Source organism: Lontra canadensis, unplaced genomic scaffold, assembly GCF_010015895.1.
Source record: "Lontra canadensis isolate GAN:19392208 unplaced genomic scaffold, GSC_riverotter_1.0 scaffold1, whole genome shotgun sequence".
Taxonomy (NCBI): domain Eukaryota; kingdom Metazoa; phylum Chordata; class Mammalia; order Carnivora; family Mustelidae; genus Lontra; species Lontra canadensis.
In genome coordinates, this window is record NW_022630995.1 from 2906214 (window position 1) to 2927651 (window position 21438).

Sequence of the window (21438 nt, forward strand, 5' to 3'; positions counted from 1 at the left end):
CCGCCGCCGCCCCCTGCGGCGCGCAGGGCCGCTGACCCCGGCCTGCAACCGGCCGCCCGCGGCAGCCACTGGGAAACGCGGCACCTCGGGCGCCGAGGACAGAGCCGAGGACAGGACCAGGGACCTTAGGGACTTTGCCCGGCGGCTCAGGTTTCGGCCTCCCCTCGCCGGCGCCCGCGAACAGGTGCGGAGATGTGTCCTCTGGGGCCCTCCAGGCGCGAAGCCTGTGAGCGAAAGCTCCGCACCCTCGGAAGCCAAACCGGGAAGCGCAGCGCCCCCGCCCCGCCCCCACCCTTAGCCTGCCCCCGCGGACCGAAGCCGGGAGCGGAGGGGGTTCGGCACCTGCCCCGAGAGCGCGCGCGGAGACGGAAGGCGCAGGGCGCGCGGCAAATCCCGGGAACCCGCCGGACTGGGACGCAGCAAGGGCTAGAGCAGCGCCCCGGTCTTGAGGACCCGCTTCGGGGCTGTGAGCTCAGGCCACCTGTCCTAGACTCACCTGGCCCACGCAGCCGCCGCCTGCACAGCCTGTGACCCCGTTACCCCCGCGGCTGTGCGGGCGTCTACGCCGCGGCCTGGGCCAGCGACCGCAGCCCTGTGGACCGGGGCGGTGACGAGAAAGTCTCATCTGAGAAAGTTCAGACGCGCAGAGAGTTAAGATACACCCGAAAGCTCGAAAACGCAGCATTAAGATAAAACACTTCTCAGTTTGCTTTGGCTGAAGGCGAAACTAGCTCTGCGCGCCCTTCCCTACTCGTTCCTGCCAAAATGTCCTGTGCGCAGACCGATCGGCACCGGGGCCCAGCCCTAAGCCTCTGCCTGCGGCACACACACCTGATCTCCGGGCCGTCGCTCTGCCGAGACGCCGCGTTCTTCCCGATTGTGCGGTTACATTAACGGCCAGACCGAAGGAGACACGAGGGAAATCTCCACGCAGCCTTCGAACCGCGAGATTCCAGACTTTACAAAAAGGAGCATCTGCGTACCTTTTGTCTAGACCTAAGTTCATCTCTGGATCCCAACAGGGAACAAAGCCCCGTAGTCAAGAGGAGATTCTGGACAACTGGGACAGAACGTGGGAGCATTTAAGTCTGGGGCATTTTTGTCGGTTTTGGAGAGTTTGGTCCCCAAGCGACCTGTGCTGTTGGTTGGTTGGCTGGTTTTAAAGATATTTTTGCTCCAGAAATCCACTAGTGTCCCAGGTCTGGACAATTCAGTTAGCCTCTCAAGCTTCGTGATTTAAGGATCTCTTGGGGCCCATATTTCATTTGCCCCCAAATATCTTTCTTACTTCTTGCCATCAAATTTGCTTCCTGACCAATCTTGGTCTTTTCTCTACAAATCTCCTTTTAGATGTCACTGGGGCCTGATTAACCCATTACAAAACACAATTCCCCAGGGCAGGAAGTAGTTTACAGAGAGCAGAACCTGTCTCACTTCCTGTGTAGATGAGAAAACCAGAATGCAGCAAAATCAAATGACGTCAGTGATGATGCAGCCATATTAGTGATAAAGAGCAGTTAAAACTGAAATTTTGGACTGTTCTCATTCTGCTTTGCTGAGGATTAGGGTTTCAGATCATCCACCTGTGGCCTAGGAAAACTGAGAGCAGGCCTCAGAGACACGTAGCACAGAAAAGTCCTTAGATGGTAAGGAAGTCAACCAGCTTTTTGACCCAATGGCGGTCACACTATGGATACGTCTCTTTACCCTACCCTTGGTCTTTACTTGCTCCCTGCCTGAAACATAACTTGTCTGTAGTCACCTCAAGACAATGAAGGCTTTCAAATCCTTTTGGAGCGGAAGCCATTGAATATCTCCAGTGAGACAGTGTGGAAGTTTCCCATTACAGACTTTCTCACAGGTGTCCTCCTTCTGACATAGTGGAGGACAAAATGGGAAAGAATACCTCCAGTGATAGACAAACCAGGGTAATGTCTGTTCGTAGAGCATTTCTAGAATGACTCTAGATGCGGGCTACCCTAAGACCTAAAGGACCATCATTTTTATGGATTTGCACCTAATGGTGCCAAACAGTTTAACTGAGAATTGTCAGCAGATGAAGAGTACAGAAGACTTTTCATAAGAAGAAGAACAGGGAGAGGAGGGAAAATTATCCGGTCCCTCTGTATCATCATGCTCTAGGACCAGGCTTTTTCCAGAGGCTGTGCAGCTGCTCGAGCCTTTGGAAAGAAGGCTGGGCCCAGCAATGCATAGACTATCGTGGTCATTTCACCTTGGTTTCTAAAGAAACTCCTCACTAGGTCTCTTAATGGGACATGACAGAATGCTGAAGGGTTCTAGAGCACAGGATACTCCTCCTTGTAGGCATCACTTGTAGAATGAAAATGGGCGTTTCATCCAGTCTCTCTGATCAAGGCCTAAAGTGGTCTCCGGCCACTTGTGAAGATGCTAATTATCCTGACGCTGAAAAGAATGCTGACAGCCCTCCCTCCCCCCACAGGTTAGCTTGCTGGCAGACATCTTTGTCTAAAGGATTTGCCCTTTGAGGAGGAAGCCCAATACCTTCCAGCTATTAAGATTTTTCAAACAACATCAAACTTTGACTCCTCACTTTTAGGTTCCATATTGGCTCAGAGTACATAGATGCAAGTGGGACAGGGTTTATCATGGTTCTCTTCTGCTCTCTCTCCTCTTCTTTTCAGAGACTCAGTGAAAATAGATGGTAGGTACTCAAAGTGTAGCCCTTAGCTACAAAAAAAAAAAAAAAAGAGTACTTAAAAACTTTGCACATAATTGCTTTGAAGAAAATAGTCATTTATTGTCAAAGCATCCAACATACCTGGATAATCTATAAAGTTTAATAAATCTTTCCAGGGATAAAAGAAACACATAACTATTCAGACTCCATTTCACTGGCACAAAATTACACTTTGTATTAAAAGCAAATACATATTTACATAATGATGACATTCTTCATTGAAGTCCATAATCATTTCATGATCCATGCACTTCCCCCTGGAAACTGAAATTGAATGGTGACCCCTTTTTCTTCATTTTATTTATTTTTATAAGAACACAAACTGTCATCAAGAAATGCAGAAAGCATCTGACCCTCCTCCTTTACTTTATATCCAAAATAAATTTTGCCCTTACATATAATTATTACATCTAAACCGTAAGTGCTTAATAATTTAAGTAGAAACGTATGACAAATGCATCAATATGTTGCAATATATGACATTTTTAAAAATGTACCTTTGTTTTTGGAAAGTGAAAATGCGTGCATTCAAAAGAAAACCCCTCGAACAACCCACCCAATCAAAAATCCACCATCCTGTCGTGTGCGTGTGCGTGCGCGTGCGCGTGGAATGTAGGTCGCAGGTAAACGTGTAATGGAAAGGTTGGGGCGGCCCGTGTACGCTTGAGTGTGTGTGCTCGGTCTCTGGGGCAGCGTTCCAGGTCACAAGGAGGTGGTGGGTGTCCTCGCGTGTTTTTCCCGCAGGTGGTTCGGCTGCGAGCGCGCGCGTGGAGAGCCGGGGCCCTCTCGGGTCAGTTGTGCGAGGTCATGTGCCTGGAGAGGTGGTGGCGCTCCCTGAAGGACTCGTTGCAGATGGGGCACTTGAGCTTCTCCTCCCGCCGCCGCTTCACCAGGGGCTCCATCGCGTACTCCTTCTTGTGGTGCGAGCGCATGTGGTACACCAGGTCGGAGGTCATGCGGAAGGACGCGTTGCACTTGGCGCACCAGTTCTGCGCGGGCAGACACAGCGACGTGAAGGACGGCGGCAGCAGCGTGAGCGCCGAGGGCAGCTGCAGCTGCAGGGGCCCCGCGGCCGCCGCCGCCGCCGCCGCCGCGGCCGCCGAGCTCTTGGGCCAGAAGGCGGTGGCGTAGAGGAAGGGGTTCTGCTTGGGCAGGCCGCCCCCGCCGCCGCCGCCGCCGCCCGCCAGCGGCCCGCAGCCGCCGTTCAGGTCCGCGGCGCCCTGGAGCTTCACGGCCAGCGGGTCGGCGGCGGGGTAGAGCCTGGCGGGGCCCACGCCGTCGCCGGGGTGGCACGGCTCGAGCGCGCCCAGCTTCTGGCCCAGCACGAGCGGCGACAGCTGCGCGAAGGAGCGCGCGGGCTGCGAGAAGGCGCTCTTGCGCTCGTCCGGCCCCGGCCCCTGGCCGCCGCCGCCGCCCCCCGCCCCCGCGCCCGCGCCGCCGCCCGCGCCGGGGCCGCCCGCGCCGCCCAGCTGCGGCACCGACGTGAAGGCGCTGCCCCGCGCCGGGCTGCCGCCCTCCAGCCGGCTGGGCAGGGGGCCCCCGGGCCGCGGGGCCAGCAGCTTGTCGGCGCCCGCCGGAGAGGCGGCCACCGGCGTGGAGGGGCCGCCGCCGCCCCCCGCGTCCTGGTCGTCGGCGGCCGCGCCCCCCGCGTCGGCCGCGTCCTCCTGCAGACCCGCCGCGCGCGCCGCCTTCTTCACCTCCACGAAGGCGCTGCGCTTCGCCTCGCCCGTCTCGGGGCTGGGCGGCGCGAACAGGCGGCCGCTGTCCTCCAGGCCGAAGTAGCTGCCCGCGGCGCGGTACTGCTGCGGCGTGCACACCAGGTCCTCCTTGGAGGCGGGCGGCGGCCGCTCGGCGAAGCGCCCCCGCGCCCCCGCCAGCCCCGCGCCGCCGCCGCCGCCCTCCGCCGCCTCGTCCGGGAATTTCCGCTTGCCCTTGCCGCCGCCGGGGGCGCTGCCGTCGGGGCTCAGCTCCGCCTCCTGCTGGCCGCTGCCGAGGCCCCGGCCCGGGGAGCAGGTGTGGCCGCCGCCTGAGTTCTCGAGCTCCCGGGCCAGGTTGTGGAAGTCCGTGGAGGGCTTGGCGCCGCCGCCGGCCGTGGGCTGGCCGCTGCCCTCGGGGGAGGGGGCCGGGTAGTGGTGCACGGGGCCGGCTTTGCCGAACTTGGGGCCGGCGCCGAGGGGCGCCTCCTGCGGCGGCTGCGGCTGGTCCTTGCCGCCGCCCCCGCCCCCGCGATCCTTGGCGCCCGCGCCGCCGCCGTGCTCGTCCTGCGGGCTGGCGTCCGCGCCGTGCAGTCTCTTGGGGCAGCGGAAGCGCAGATGCGCCACGTAGGGGAACTCGAACTGGAAACGCTGGCTGCACTCCAGGCATGTGTACGGGGACGACCCTGCTCAGCGAGAGAACACCGCACACGCGCGCACACGCACACACACGCGCGCACACACGCGCACACACACGCGCGCACATGCATACCACGGGGTTACTAAGCATCGTCTCCGCACCAGCTCGCCGTCACCCTCTGCACAGATCCACCTCCATCTCTCGGACCTGAGCGCCCCGCGAAGAGTGCCCTGTCCGAGCTGCTCTAACTTTCCCTCCAAACCCGGGGCAATGCAGTAACCAAGCCAAGGGTCCCAGGTTTATTCTCGTCTGTCTGTCCCACCTTCGTGCCGCGCCAGGCCTCCGGGTTTCCCCGCAGACGCCCTAAGGGAGGACGGGCGCCAGGGCGCCGCCGAGCGGGCCCCCGCCTCTCCCTGCGTCTCCCCCACTCGTGAAGGGCCCCGCCGCAGGTCGCGAGCCAACCTACCATTCATTCTGCTGTGGGGTCTAGAGGGGCAGAGCAAGAGTAACTCAGTCAGTTCTTTGCCATACCAAACTAGTAACTCCTCGTCTTTGGCAATCCTGCGGAGAGAACGGTAGAACAGCTGTCCGTTTTTTATGTAGGCCTCGAGGTTCTGCTCTTCTTTATCTCGGGCTGATTGGACAAGTCGCAGCCACATGAGACCTTCTGAAGAACCATTTGCCGCTGAGGTGTCTACCTACAGTCCAGAAAACAGAAAGAACACGAGAAGGTAGGGGGCGGGGGAAGGGAGACCCTCCTGAGAGAATGAAGCCAGAGGAGCCTGGGCCATTTCCTTTTTGTTACCCTTTTCCAAAGAATTGTCTGAGATCGAGCTTAACCACGACCCCAGTAGGCACCCATCTTTGTGTTTGCAAGCAGCAGGCCAGATAACTGTCCTCTGAAGCGCTGTGCCGATCGTATAAAGCTGTGTTTCTCATATATTGGTTGCATATCAAATGAGGACATTTCTCTTTACAATTCAAATTAATATTAACCTCTTGAGAATTCAGTTCTAAATTATCCCACCTTACAAAAAGTGTGAGGAATTTTGTTTGCTTTGGAAGTTAAAAAGCAAGCTTAGATCTTAGAAATTATTCTGTGGCATTCATTCATCTTCCTAATTTTGCCTTAAACAATTAATAGTTCTTTGTAAAGAAAGAATAGAAAGTGGGAGGACTTATATCTTGAAAGCCAAACATATGAATTTAATGATGTTTTATTGTCAAGCCATTAACATTTTCATTAAATACAAATTCTGGAACTAGGCTAGCTTCCTAGAAAGAGTAACATTTAGAGGAAAAGAAGGCCTCCTGGGCTGGAACACAAATGCACCCAGTACTTACAATAAAAGTACTTACAGAAAGTACTTAATTTGCAAATAGCTTCCACCCTAGTTGAAATCTTCCAGAGTTAAGGAAGTTGTGCACACAGCCAGGAAAGCCTAGAACTGAGGTAGTGATTTAGATATACTTGGCGTTCCAGATCATATTTTACCATTTGTTCCAGAAATCAGCTGACAATGATTTGAGTTTAATATTCTTTTCCTCTTTTTTGTGTGTAAAATAGGATGTCTCACGTTACTTTACTCTCTACATTCATAACCTATCTCAGCTTGTCATTAGAATGATCCTTGGTCCATTTTCAACATGGGATTATCTTCATACCCTATGCAGCACTGGCCAGCACTTACCCGGAAGATATAGGGGACTGTTCTCTTGTCCGTGGACTTGAGAGCTATGAAAGCTATGCTGTCATACAGGGAAGTATGGCTCAGGATGCAGGGACCAAATATAGCATTCTCAGGGATGTCGCAGGTGGTGTAAACACTGGTAAAAATATCTGTCAGACATTGCTGGACAGCCTTGGCATCTCCATCCCAGATGCCTCGCTGGATGCCTGAATCCTCCATCACTGGTGACAGATACACAGGACAAGGAAACAACTTACATTACTCCTTATTTACTCCTTTTGCCTCTATGAATCCAGACAGAACATTTCAACTATAATTATATTTTTCTTGAGTTTACCTGATTTTTTGCATAGCCTTGATTTCAAAAATAAAGCCAGTGGCAGATTAAATCTGGCATATTTTGAAAATGGCAATTGAGGAGTACTCCCCCTCCCCCATCCCTGCCACTTTCTTTAAAGAATTGGAATCATGGGATCTCAGGGGGGACCGCTTTTGAGAAGGAAAACAGGTCTGGGAAAGACAGATCAGCTTTTTGCATTATCTTGGGGGAGGATGGGCCAGGATTTGGGGGATAAGGGTGGGGAGAACAATAGGATTTTTGTTTTGTTTTGTTTTTCCTAGTCTACAGACTGTCCCCGACTGAAAGAAACTTCCAACCCTTGGGAGAAAGCTCCTCTCCTCCCTTCTAATGTATTGAACTGGGTGCCCAGGAATTGATTTTTTTCTTCCAAAGAGGGGAGTGGCCTTAGCGAGCACGCAGAGACAGCGGAGCATGGCGAATGGATTTCCAGGAGAGTGTCAGGGCCACTGAGTCTGTGTCAGCTAACCTTCCTCTGCAGCCTACAAGAGGGGACGTATGTCTGTTCATTACCATAATCCAATACTGTCCCTCCGAGGCTTTAATTAAAAGCAGCAAGCAGAGGTAATTATTTTTTTCTCAACATGCTTATTTATGGATGAGAGTGAATCCCAGTTACCTTGTTATACAAGGGGGTGGATTGAGTTGCATGTGCCTCATGGAGTGAGCAGGTACCCGGCAGGCCTGAAACGTCCCCTGATTGAAATACTGCATGTGTAGTGACTGGTGAATTCTCTCTCCCCCGGATAGGACCTGGTTTGGGCAAGAGGGGGCAGCCCCACTTGGGTAGACCTCTGTGGGCTCTCTGTCTGTTTAATCCACAGCAATTTACAAAGTTTAATACCCTGATGGAGGGCTCTATTAAGCTGTCATAAAGAGACATTTTCCTTCCTATGCCACTGGACACCCTTACAAAACTTGTGACTTAAAACAAAACAAAACAAAACAGGTGTTTAAAATTTAAACTGGCTTTGAACTAACTGCATTGTTAACCCTGACTGATTAAAAGATTCCCTCAAGTTGGTTTTTCCCTAATAACGTCGTGATAGGCGGTAATTTATGTATACTTTGTATAATTTAAGTCGCAAGAAAGAGTAGACCTAATTCTTTTCCCAAGAAGCTGTTCATTATGGAATAATATTAGTAATGTCCATTTTTATCATAATGTCTATTAACCAATTAATCTTGTAAATGTGATTACAAGATAGAGTTGTGTTTTTTTTTTCCTTTTCAGTTAACAGAGCATGAAACTTTGGTCAGCCTCTTTTTCCATTCACTCTGCTACATCCTCCAAATGTCAAGTACTGGGCTGTTTCTGCCAGACAGAAATAAGAGAAAATATCCATAAAATAGAAACTTACTTTATTATATATCTGGGTATTTTTACCCCACACAAGGTAGCCTTTCTGATCTCTAATTGCACATTTAAATACGTTAAAAAAAAACCCTTCAGAATCTCTCATCTCCTTTTCAGCGGAATCCTATTCTCTCCTTTTCAGTTTCCTCAATTCAGGGTTTTATGCCTCAATTTTTTCTCCCCTTTAAAAGTCTCTTTCACACAGGCGTTTCATTGTGCGGGAGGTCGCCCGTCACTTCGGCGACAGCAGGGACGCAGTCATTAACATGCAGTTCTACCGAACAATACGGCGAAAGCCCCTCGCTCCGCCGCGCTCCGCGGGGTTCGCGTCGCCGCCGCGGCCGCCACGAGCCTCGAGCGGCCACAATCCGCGCCGGGCGACAGCCTGGGCTCCCCGCCGGCGTGCGGTCGCCGCCGCCCCCGGCCCCTCCGAGCTCCGCGGCCGCTGCGCCCCGGCTCCCGGGGCCGGGCATCCTCCCCAGAGCGCGCGGGGCTCGCCGAGAGCGCGTCGCTGCCGCCGGCCGCTGCCCTCCCCGCGGGCAGGCATTGTCTGGCGGCCGCGCGCGCCCCAGCCGCCGGCTTCTCCCGCGAAGGCATCCCCGCCCGCTCCTCCCTTTGTATCACCGTGTCGCCCGTAGCGGTCCCCTCCACACGGCCGTCCCCCTGTCTCCTGGTGGGCGACGAGCCGGACGAGGTTTTCCGCTCTCCCCACCCAACCCGCCTTCCTCCCCGCCCCCTCCCGCAACGGAGCCCCGAGACTCACCGCGAAGAAGGTCGGGAACGAACCGCCCCGAGAGGCCACCTGGAACCCGGGGACGCAGTCGAGTGTCTCCTTTGCCCGCGGAATCAGTGCATTTCCATGTCGAGAGGTGCTGGTGTTGCTGCCCCGCAGGCTGCGCCTAAAGGGAGGAGAGGGCGCGCGCGGGAGAGACGGAGACAGGGTGCGGAGACAGCGAGCGAGAGGGAGAGCGAGACGGCGCGAGCGCGCGGAGAGTTGTACAGATGGACCCGATGCAGTGACTGACTGGCACGCAGACACACACTTTTTGTTTGCTGCACATAATCTGCCCAATGACGCGTGACAGCCCACGTCCCCTCCCTTTAACTCTTTGCTGGGCTGGGCGCTCCCTCCGGCGCCGCCTGCCTCGCCGCGGTCTCTCCGGCCTGCCGGTGCCCCGCAGGTCCTGAGCACCTTCCCCAAGTGGCAAAGCGTCTCTGAGCGCGGCCGGGCCCGCGTCCGGCTAAAGCTGCGGCCCTCCGGGACTGTGAGGAGGGAGCGATCAGTGTCGGGGTCGGGAAGGAGAGCCCCGAACGGACGGGAGCGGCCCTTCCTCCGTTTCTCCGGGCACTCGAAGAGCCTCCGGCAGAGAGCTGGCCACCCATTGCGCGCCCCGGGCCCGCGCGCACTTCCCGAGTCTGAGTTCCGCGATGGGCGGGGGGGTGCGGACGAGCCCCCAGGGATTCCCCGGCCGCGGAGCCACCGCTGCTTTGCGCAGCGAGTTGCCCGAGGGTGATGCCCCGGCGCCGGCTCCCTCTCGGAGCGCTCACCCTACCCCGCCCTTCCGAGCAAGACGCAGGCAGGATGCGCTCGGGTGAGAACTCGATTCGGTCTTCCCCGGGACCCACTGAAGGGGTGAGGAGGACGGAGCGAGGACGCCGCCAGCCCACCTCAGGGGGTTTACTGGGGTCGTCCGGTCGGAGAACTCGAGTACCTGCGCCAGGGAAGGGGGAGGGGGCCCTGCCGGGAAGCTCCCCGGTTCCTAGACCCAAGATGTTCCCGCCCCTCCCCTCTCCCCTGGCGCCTTCTTCGCCTCCCCGCGGGGGTCCCATGTTGGGGGCGGCCCGTATTCTGAGACCTCGGAGGGGTAGTGAAAGTAGAAATTATTACCAAGATGGGCTCCGGAGAGCAATGCACATCCAGCCGTGGCGGAAGAGCGCAGGGGGCCGTCGCGGTCTCCTCGGGAGCCTCGTTCGCGCGCTGAGCCACTTAGGGGCGCCGACTTGCCCCTCCAGGGCCGCCGCTAATGACCCGAGGACTCGACAGCCTGAAAGTTGACTTCAGCGGGGGCCGCGGCACAGTTTCGCGGGGGGGGGTCTCTGGGTTCTTCTTCGCCTCCAACTCTCAGCTCCTGCGGGAAGAAAGACCTTCGAGCGCACGGGCGGCTGCGCTCTCGCCCCACGCGCCGCACCGCCGCTCCGAGGAGGACGGTCTGTCCGCTCCCGCAGGGCTCGGAGCGCGCGGCCGGCGGGACTGGACCGAGCAGAACCGCCACGAAGGCGGAGACGGGCTCGTTTCCATCCAGTGTTGAAAGGAGGTAAGTGGTTTGGGGGTTGGCGAAGAGCAGCTTAAAGGAACGGGTGCGGAGAGTGTGGGCTTGACCCGCTCGCAACCGGGAGCTTCCCTCCGGGACCCAGTGGGGCAGGGACGAGCGCCCTTGCTCCGCACCCCGCAGTCCGGGGCGGCCAGGGAGGGGCTCTGCTGAGCAGAAATGAAGCGGGGGAGTAATTTCCCACTACGCGAGTTCTCTTCTGGGTCTCCCTCCCTTCTCTCCTCTCTCTCCCTTCTTCCCTCCCTCCATTCTCACCCGGTCTTGGTTAGCTCCCCTCCCCACCTAAGTTCCAACTTTTTCCGATCAGACGGAGCTGCTGCGTCGGTTTAAACCGGGACTCGGCAAAGAAGGGTTGCAAAATCCCTGTATATTAGCGAGGAAGGCTGGAATATCCTCTTCCTTTCCAGGTTAGCTACTAACTTTTTCAAAGCTTCTTACCCTGCAGTTTTCTTTCATCTTTATCTATCATTTCTCTTATGCATGTGTGAACACTTTCAAGCAGTTTGGCAAAGGGCAACTCGACCAGAGCTCAATGCTGAGAACTCTCCCATGTCTGTGTATAAGAGTCTTCCAGTGTTTAAGCCACGAATTGTCTTATGACTGGGTGTTTCATTCATACCTCCCTACTTTCTCACACACGAGAAAGCATCCCCCCATCACTTGTTAAAAGAAAAGGGGGATAATTAGAAATGTCCCCCAAAGAAGTGCCCAAACATCTGGAAAATAACAAGCAGGGATGAAGAATAGTGGTTACTCAAGTGAATTAAGAGAAGAAAAGGAAAAAGAAAGGGCAGAAGCAGCACAGGTGTAAACACCAGCAAGTTAAGATAAAGAATTAAGCCATAAGAGAGTTGTGGTCCTTCAGAAACTGCAGCCTAATCAAGCTAGGGTGTGTGTGTGTGTGTGTGTGTGTGTGTGTGCGTGCGCACACGCGCCTGCGCGCGCGCCATGCCCATGACCCTAATTCCATTAAACTGTTGAACACAGCAATCCTTAGTCTTCCTCTGTGTTATTTAGAAAATAGAAAGTTTGCCTTCCCCAGAATAAGTCATCTGTCCATTGCACTTAAAACAATCCTCCTACATATTGTAAATATAAAAGCACCCACTTCAGGGTGTGGGCATTTAGATAACCTTCAACGCTCAATGGAACACATTTTCTCTTTCCCTTGGCCTTTCTTTTCTTAATTATACAGGACATGTAGACTATATCTCCTTTGAGGTTCTGAGACCTAGATTCCAGTTTATATAAAATAAAAATTGCTTCTGATACTTAAGCTGGGGGTGGGGGAGTTTGACCTTCCAAAACACAAGACAGAAAATAGCTAAGATTCAAACATCAACGAGGGGAAACATGTATGGAGAATCTGACCATCAGATATTTACTCTCTTTCTCTTTTCTGCCCTCTAATTAAGAGTTCCCCTACTGATTTCAGGCAAAAATTCCCAAATAAAAGAATTTCTAACATTCTATGAATCCTACCGACTCTTCGTCTTATGGATTCAATGACTGCTATAACAAAAAACAAATATGGGTAAGACTAAGCCTGACATTCCTACTTTGAGGGTTCTCTAGTATTTTAAGTGATGCACATTTTGCTTGGTAATATAAATGGTCTTAATTATTAATAGGTTGTAAAGAAAAATCAATAAATTACTTTTATTTCCCTAGAAATTTATGGGCTAAATTGGTGTATAAACTACTTTGAAATCACTCTGCGTTATTACTTACTGGAATTCACTGATACTAAATGAAGGATTGAAGCATTTATTCAGTTTCAAGCAGTACTATAAAAACGCATCTCAGTCAATAGTTTTATCTTATTCACATGGAACAATGGGTTTATAGTTGAAGCACTCTCCCCTGGGATTTTATTTCCAATTAAATGATTAGAGAGATAACAGTGAAGAGCGAAGGTCTGTTCACCTTGCTCCCCTTAGCAAGGCTTCCTGCAGTTATGGTAAAAAAGACACACGTAGACAACTGCAGTATTGTTTTGGAAGAGAAGGCTGGAGAGAGGTTGATGAATGATTCCCGAGGTGGTGCCTTTTATGAACTAAGTGAGAGGGTGGAGAAAGGGTAAGAAAGGAAATCTGATTTAGTGAGTATTAGAATGAAAATGCCCTTTTTCCTCCCAGGGTAGAGAAGTGGGGCCCAAAATGCTTCAGCTTCTGTGATAGGAGGCTAGTGTAGCCTCTGAGAATAACTCACTTAGAAGAATTATTACCCTTTAAGAATGAAAACACATTGTTTTTCTTCTCTCTTCCTTTCCAGGTCCTGGTTCATCCTCCTCTAATCCCACCTCCAGAGCAGTAAGCCAGCAAAGCCTCAGTAGTCCAATTTTTTAACAAAGTAACAATTCATGGTAAAGGGAGAATGCACTGAGGACAAGAGGATGGCCAGTGAGACAGTGTGTGGAGACTTTCTCCTAAGCTTATTAATGTCGCTTCGGGAGGTCTCTGGACAGGGCTGTGAGGGTTGGGGGAGGTAAGAATGGACCTTCACAGAGGGGTATTGCATTGCCCAATCTCACCTTGGAGAATAAGAAACTTTCTAAGGGATGACCGAGAGACAAGAAGAGGCAGACTGCTGAGCTGGATAAAAGTGCACAGGATGGGGGCACTTTGTTTTTTAGACGTGTACATGGTAATTTCAGTTTAGGTCTGTTCCTTGCCTAAGTATTTCAGTTGGTTCAGCAGGTGATAAATGAAGTGAATGTGTCCCAGGCTGGTCCTGGGATGGCCAGACTCTCAAAGGATGGATAATTCTGTAGCTTGGGAAGGGACTCCAGTCTCCTAAGTTCAGGGATCAATACTCCTGACTCACATTGTTCTGACTTCAGCTTTTCCTGTTTCTCAATAAATGGTATTGTTGTTTTTAACAGCTGCTGCTATTCTACAACTGTTGTTATTACGCTTATAACCTCCCTTTCTCAAGTTTATAAGCTTGTCCGTGAGGGATCTCAAGTTCCACTCACCCTTCTCTTGGGAGTTCAGCTGTGAGCTGGATAGTCTTTGAGGACTTTGTGTAATTTATTTCCTCTCCTGGATCTGAATTGTTAACGGGCCTAATGGCTTTTGAGTATGACTTCTAGCAGGGCTGGAAAACTAAGGTGACACTGAAGACAACTACCACAAATCTGAAATCAGTGCCTCATGCTCACTGTGTGAGTGTGACTTGTGAACCAGATGCACTATCCAGCACCTTGACCCCTTAGATTGTCCCAGCTTTGATATCACACCCCATACAGCATCTAGAGAGCTAGCAGGGAATATCCGGTTTTGTCAAAAGTGTGGGTTATGATGTCCTTTCCAGACTCAGACACCACAGCCCTTGAATAGGTCTCAGCAGGAGGAGTAAGGTGAACAGAAGGACATGTAAGCAGGACCATGGTCAGCCACCCAGAGCTTCCTCACCCCCTGGGCCAGGCTTTCCAGGCAAACTGGGGACCAAGGGCTATCCAGCAGCCTCAGAGAGAGCATCAGATTTTAAGAAGACTGTCTAGGCCTTGGGAATGTCACTAGGTTGAGAAGTTCTAGGTGAAATCTCTTTCCACAGAGAAGGGACATTATCCCAATGGTACTTGAGTTCCACCACCTTTTCTCTCTGTTTTAGGCTGCGTATAATTTCTGAGTTAAAAAGCCAGGTGCTGATCAGCATACATGGGATTTGTAATAGGAAGATTACTTAGCATCAGATCCCAGCCAGTTCTCTGCGGTATGGACTTTCATTTTAAAATGGGTTGCTGAAGGATGAGCTGCATAAAGCATTCCTCTCCTGGGAAGGGAGTCTAGGCAGAATGCACACATGCCCAGGACTTTCTAGCTTGGAATGTGTCCATGACATACTTTCCTGAAGGCTGAAGAGAGAGACAGACATCTGACTTTCTCTAAGGAAAGGGGAGGGAAAAAAAAAAAAAAGAAAAGAAAAGGATTTGGGGAATAGACACCAATCAGTAACCACAACAGCAGTGATTCATACTGCTTTGTTAGAGCCTTGAAAATACAGTCTGATTTCTTCACAAACCATGCTCTCATACCTAAACTGCTCCCCTGGTCATATGACATATTGGACTCTGAGTGAAACCATCTTTCATGATTTCAGTTCAAATGGACTGCAGGTGCTTCACGATTTAATCCAGGCATATTAATCTAGCATCAATGAGGGAATGTCTCCCAAGCATCATATGGAAAGCCTACAGCTTTTAGTAGATTTTCATAAGCACTTAAGAACTACCACTGTAATTCTTTCTTCAAATTCTAATACTTGAAAATGTGGTTGCTCAGAGAACTCACAGATCAACTTGTCACAAAGAACAGGAACGGCACCACTACTATGGAGTGTACTACCGCATATGCATTATGAAACATCAGAAATAACAGATAAAGAAATTGAAAGTTACACTTCTTCTCTTGAACTTGCTGATTGAAAAAGCAGTTCCCAGATTGATTTGATAGTCTTCTGGTAATTTAATATAAAGGTGACCAAGATATAATTCATAATGTCCTCTAAAGTTCTGAGGAAAATTAATATTGTAATAAATAAATAATATCTGGAAGTATCAAATGACTCACAATGTCCCAAGAAAAAGAAACATTTTGAATACGACCTGGATGGTGAGACTTCCTGAAGGCCTAAAATTCAGTTAAGGTCTGAACAATTTTTATACCTAATCAGGTATGGTCCTTCAGTGTGTGTGCGCACACGCGCGTGCGTTTAAGCAGGTTGGGGCTGAGTATGTTGAGGATAGCAATTTTAAAGAAACTTTCAGGACTGTCATTTTTCTTGACTTCAGGGTCAGGGCTCCTCGTGGCATGTTTTCAGGTGGGATGGTTTCGAGAAAATGGCCTGTGGGAGTCCTACCGAGGAGCAACTGTTCCTGGACGAGCGGAACTGGACCGAGTTCTCAAGAGCCTGTTTGCCACCACCTGAGCACCCACTACGGTGCACGTGGGTCAGATGCCTCACAGAGTGGGCTACTTTCCCGACTCGGTCCGCCCGAGGCCTAGGAAGCCCGCGTTTCCAGACAAGGGGAGTCTCTGAAAGCGTGAAAGCGTGTCGGGGACGTCCAAGTACCAAGGTGGTGGCTCCATTCTACGTCTGCCCAGGCAGGTGGTTTCCGACGTCGGCACCCCCCGCTGTTGATGTCTCGGTTAAATGCTCTGCCACGACGCTAGGAGCGCGGAGGACAGCGAATGACAAGGGGCTTCGACGCGGGTCCACGAGGCGTCCCGGAGAGGCCTGGGCGTTCACTACCCCGCAGTATGGCGAAGGGCGGGCTCCACTCCGTTGGGGACGAGTCAGACAAAGGATGGAGCCCCCGACGCCGGGTGCGACGGGTCAGGACGGGACCTGCCACCTTCACTGGGGGTGTCTCAGACGCGGCCACGCAAAGCCTGGACGCACGAAGCCGGGAGGAGGCTCCACGCTTCCCACGTTCTCCGGGCTCCTGCCCTCCCCGGGGCTGTGCAGCTGCCGTCTCCCGCCGGGCGCCCGGGCCAGAGCGGCGTCCTGACGGCGGGGCGAGCGGGAGCTGCCACCCTCCTCCCCACACGACACGAGTCCTCCCACCGCGGGCCTCCGCGCGCCTCTCCAGGGGCGGGCTCCTCTGCCCTCCCTGTCCCGGGCTGCGCTGCCAGAGTCCTCTTCGGCCGCGGCTGCCTCCCCGAGCACGAGGGCAGGAAGGAGCTGCCTCCCGCGCCGGTCAGGTGCGCACGAAGGCGAGCTCGTCTGCAAAGCCAGTTCCCGGGCAGACGGCGAGGGCGCGCGCCCGAGCGCCGGGTCAGCTCAGACAGGGGTCAGCGCCTGCCTTCGGGGCCTTCCTGTGCCTCCGGAGGTCTGGAGGACGGAGGGGCCCGCGAGTCAGGCTCCGGCCCGGCCCTGCGACTGCCCGGGTGCGCGTCCCGGGCCCGCCGCTGTGACCTCGCCGGCCTGCATGCGACAACCGGCGCGGGCGGACGGAATCCTCCTGACGCCGTCGCGTGGGGCGAGGTGACCGGCGGCACGTGCCGACGACAAGGCGCGGTGCGGGGCGAACACCCGCGTCAGTCCGGCCCTCGCGCTCCTTCCGACGGGCTGGGCTGTCCTGGGAGCCGCTCGGAGCCCCGGAGGCCGAAGGGCTTCTCGAAGCTTCCGGGGAAACCAGGAGGTGCTGGGTGACAACGGGCGGAGGGGGAACCCGCTCAGGCTCCAGGACCCCCGCGCCTGCTCGCCGAGGCCCGAGTGTCCGAGCGCAGGGGCGCCCCACGCCTTCCCCCGCGACGCCGCAGAAGCGGCAGCCCTCCGCGCCCCGCACCGCGTCCGCCCCTCCTCCCCCGTCGGAGCCGACCGCGCGCTCCTGGCAACGAGGCTGGTGAGGACAGCGCGGGCCGCGGGAGCGCGACCGCCCGCGGGACGCGGAGCCGGGGACGCCCCGCCGGCTGGTTCAGCGCCGCAGCCGGAAGGCCGAAGTCCCGGCCGGGAGCCTCCGGGCCGCGCGCCGCCCCTCCCCGCACTCCCCCGCAGCAGGCCTCGGGCCGAGCGACCCCCTCCCCGACACCCCAGCGGCCCGAGAGCGACGCGGCCGGCGGCGGGACCCGCCCCGGCCTCGAGCTTCCCCCGCGACCGCCTTCCGGCCCCGCCCCCGACGCCGCACGCGGCTGCGCGCGGAGCATTGTGGGCCGCGCGGCCGACGCAGGCCTGTGGGGGCCCGGCCCGGGGCCGCGCTTCCCGCCCGGAGCGCCCCCGCCGGCGCGCAGCCGCCGCCCAGCTTCGGGCTCCGCGGGGTCGGACGCGGGGCCCCGCCGTCCTCCTCGTCGCTCTCTCATGCGGGACCGGCAGGCCGTGCGAGAGCGCCCGGAACTGCGGACGCGCGTGCCCCGGGCCTGCGGTCGGCCCCGCGCCTCCGAGCGAACCACCCGCGTCCCTGAACCGCCGCCTCCGCGCGCGAAACCGCGGAACCGGCGTCCGCTTCGCGGCGCAGCTGCGGCGGGGGCAAGCCGGGTCGCGTCTCAGCGGGGCCGCGCCCGGCGGCTGAGCTTCTCGTGCGTCCGTTTCCCCACACAGGGGGCGTCGCTGGACCGGAGGGGCCCGCGGGGCTCGGAGGGTCGGTTTGAGTGACACGAGCCTGGCCGAGCCTCCGCCCGCCCTGCGCGCAGGGCGAGCCCAGACTTAGTCACTGAAGGCCTCTCAGGTCCTGCCACCTGCAAATTCAGGCAAATGCGAGTTCTAAGTCTTGTTTTTCCTGCCCCCCTTCTCCTCCCCTTCAGAGACGCCGTGCGCGACGGTGCGCGCGGCCGTGTGGACCGACGGTGCCGCAGGACGGGGAAGCACGGGCTGCAGCAGGAAGTTAGACGACACTTCGACGGCTGCGCGCTTGTCCTGCCACCCAGCCGCCCCTCTAGCGAGCCTTTCCCCTAGGGACGAGGCAGGAAGTGAGAAAGGTAGGGAAACCCAGCTTAGAACATGAAAGATTCTGAACAAATGTTTCTTTACTAAAAAAAAAAAAAAAAAAAAAAGTCACTTCAAACATTAAGATGAAAGACAAGGAGTCCGTCTGAAGTGGGATGGGAGGCCCAGGCCTGGAGCTGGCTTCCACGTCTCTGCGCCTGGCCGCCAGGGCCCGGCTCGCAATGCTGGGGGCACTTCTGCATCTAGTCACCGCTCCTGCGAGGAGAAGAGCTCAGGGAAGAGATGGAAGAGGGTGCGGCACTGCTCTAGGGAACAGGTCTGGGGAGTAGCAGGAGCAGGGGGTGCGGCCTCTGCCTCTGTAGAAGGGACACATTCCTGCAACAGACACGGGGCGTATGAGACTCAAGAGAAGTAACGCTTAGATGAGGGGAAGAAGCGAGAAAAGACATAAGTAAGGTCAATTACCTTGGGGTGCATTAGACCCTCAGTGGAGTGTTGGAGTCTGTACAGTCTCCAAAGCTTGAAAATTCAATAGGAGTCCCCAAACCGACACTCCCAGACATCCCTGAATCACTCTTGCGGATCAGTCCCGTTCAGAGTGCGGGAGCCCACCTCCATCCCACGCGCCCCACCAGGGCCTGCTCCTTCAATACCGGTGGCCTTCCCTGACTTTTCGGATGGGAGCACTTACATCCCTTTTTGTTCTCTATAGATAATAGGATAATAGAGGATGATGTTTTACCCAGGAACTAACAGGACATCTGGGAAAACATGGCCCCAGACAGTCTTGGAGACCATACCCTTCTGCTTTTTCCCTGAGGTCAGAGAAGGCGGATGCTGCAGTGCTCACCTCAGGTACTCCACAAACTTCTGGTTTAGTCTGCTCTCCTCTCAGACTCTGACTAAAAAGTGCTGTTAGCAGATAAGAGAATAAAATAAAATAAAACCAATTCCTCAGAGTCCCCCCCCCCACCACCAGCAAAAGAGACAAGTGGTGAGAAGGAGCCACAACTTGGAAAAGATTTATTTTTCCTGGCTATAAATCTCACCCCCTTGTTCCTCTGCCCAGCGAAGCATGATAAAGCCCTTTTCCATAAAGTATTCAGTATTAGAGCCACAAAGCTCCCCCAATCAGTAGCCATCTGCTTCTACCATAACTGCTGCTCCCGAAGCGGGCAAAGCAGCAGCAGAGAAAGGGCACCACTGTTCGGCTGCCGGACAAATAGGAGACTGAATAGCTTTGGTTTTCCTTGTGTATCTGTATCTATAGAGACAGGAGAAGAAAGGCCGCATTATAGTGATACAACAATTGTAAAACAAAACACGGAAGAGGCATCGAAAGGGCAGCATCGCACGCATCAGGGGCCCCCAGATAAAAGGGGAGCTAACAGATTTATAGAAACCTTTAATTGGTTTTCAATTGAAAGCTAAAGGGGCTGGGGCGAAGCTGTGGAGAGTGGCAGAGTGCCCTCCTCCAGCCGTCTGGGAGGCGGGGTCGGTTTCATGGAGGAGAAAAGAATCCAGACCGGGCCTGCGCCTCTGCGGAGAGCAGAGAGGGACTCTGTGTGATGGGTACTTCTCTGAGGCCAGGGAATTACGGTGTGATCGCAACAACAGAGTCTCTCAATCTTTTTCTTCCTCTCTCCCCCTCCCTCCCTCCTTCTCTTCCTCTCGCTCTCCTCAGACTGGTAGGCAAGTGGAGAGGGAAGGAAAGGATGCAAAAGTAAATTTAACTCTCCAACCCGGGAAGAAATAGACCCCAGCCTAAAAACACCCGACTTCAAATCTGTTCATCTGCCGGGAGGGAGGCCTCTTGGACAGAAATAGGAGTCCCATCCTCACCCCACCCAAATCCTTTCCTCTCTTTTTTTTCTAGATTCAGACGGGAAAAGCTAAAAATCACAGGAGACTCTCCAGTTAGTACGGCGAGAAGTCCTTGCTTGCGCCCACTGCGGTCATTTCAGCGCAGATGCTCCACGGGGCGCGCAGCGGCGCCTCTTGTCAACCGCTTCCTTCGAGGCCAGCGGTGGCCCCCACCAGGCTCCACTGGCCACTGGCAGTGCCCACCCACACGGTTCCGTCTGTCTGTCTGTGTGTCTGTCCCTAAAGCTAATTTATGGGCGTGACCCTCCATTATCTTTGTCGATTTCTCAATTAATCACAGATAAAAGGCAATGGTGCAAATTACGATTATGAAGGACTAGAAGATGGTTTTGAACAAAATGGGAGACAGGAAATAGGATTAATTGCACATGAGAGAGAAGGCTCAAGTGGGAGGAACAGGCCTGGGGGTGGGGCGGTCACACCCTGACCCCTGCGTGCTGTGGGTGGGCCCCGCTGCCTCGTCCAGGGCCTTCATAAGGACGCAGCCCCCCAGATGAGGTCCCTTGGGTCCCAAGCTTGCAGAGGAGAGGGAACTGGGTTTCCTCGCAGTCTCCCAACCCTGATAGGTGCCCGCCGCCAGCTCACTCTCCCTTGCCCTTCTCACTGCCCTCCTCCCATTCTGCCGCTGCCCCTGCGGAGTATCGGGACCCCCGGCCGGGGATTCCCCTCCCAGCGGAGAGCCTTGTGGCTGGCCGCGTCCCGGGACGGCACGGGCGCACCGCGCGTCTGTCTCGGAACATTCCTCTGGGGAGGCTCTCGAGAAACTGCAGGAGAAGGAGTCTAGTAGGTCCCAGATTGCATTGGTCCGTGTAAGGGATTAACGACGCCCCCTTCTGAGGCTGCTTTCCAGAATTACGCGCGGGATTACAGAGCAGACGCGGCGGCACACGTGCTGCACTCGCTGGCGGCTCTGATTAGTGTCTCCGAGGGGATTTGTGCGGGAGCTTAGGGACGCTCGCGGGGTCTGGTGCGCAGGGCCGCGGCGCGGGGGGTGGGGTGGGGGGGTGGGGGGCGGGGCTCGGGGGTTAGCGAGAACCTCGGGTGGGCGCCGACGCCAGGCCTCCCCCGCACCCCCCCGCACCCCATCCCCCACGTCCCCGCACCCAGCAAGACGGCTCGGAGGAGAAAGCAGCGAGAACTGTCCGGGAGGCAGACGTGATTTTCAGGGTGTGTGAGGGGAAGAGGCCATCGAGTGGCCTGACTCTGGGTGGAAGAAGGGGCTCGGCTCCAGCCTCTGTTCTGCTCCAGCCTCTGCCCCGCACCCACGTCCTCCAAGACGCACTCATTCCGAACTCCGTGCGCGGGGAAGCCGCTCCCGACCGCCGCACTCACCGGCCCGCAGAGTCGCCGTCCCGCACCGGGAGACAAGGAGCGCC

General features: G+C 55.1%; 1 protein-coding gene across 1 annotated transcript; it reads right to left on the reverse strand.

Moving 5' to 3' along the window:
• Positions 1 to 2754: 2754 nt before the first annotated feature.
• PRDM8 (PR/SET domain 8) lies at positions 2755 to 9364 on the reverse strand. Its single transcript, XM_032882290.1, has 4 exons — positions 9223 to 9364; positions 6745 to 6965; positions 5520 to 5751; positions 2755 to 5099 (listed from the first exon to the last, which is right to left on the reverse strand). Exons 2-4 carry the CDS (start codon positions 6961 to 6963, stop codon positions 3511 to 3513), a joined length of 2040 nt encoding a protein of 679 aa, XP_032738181.1. The 5' UTR covers positions 6964 to 6965; positions 9223 to 9364; the 3' UTR covers positions 2755 to 3510.
• Positions 9365 to 21438: the final 12074 nt, after the last annotated feature.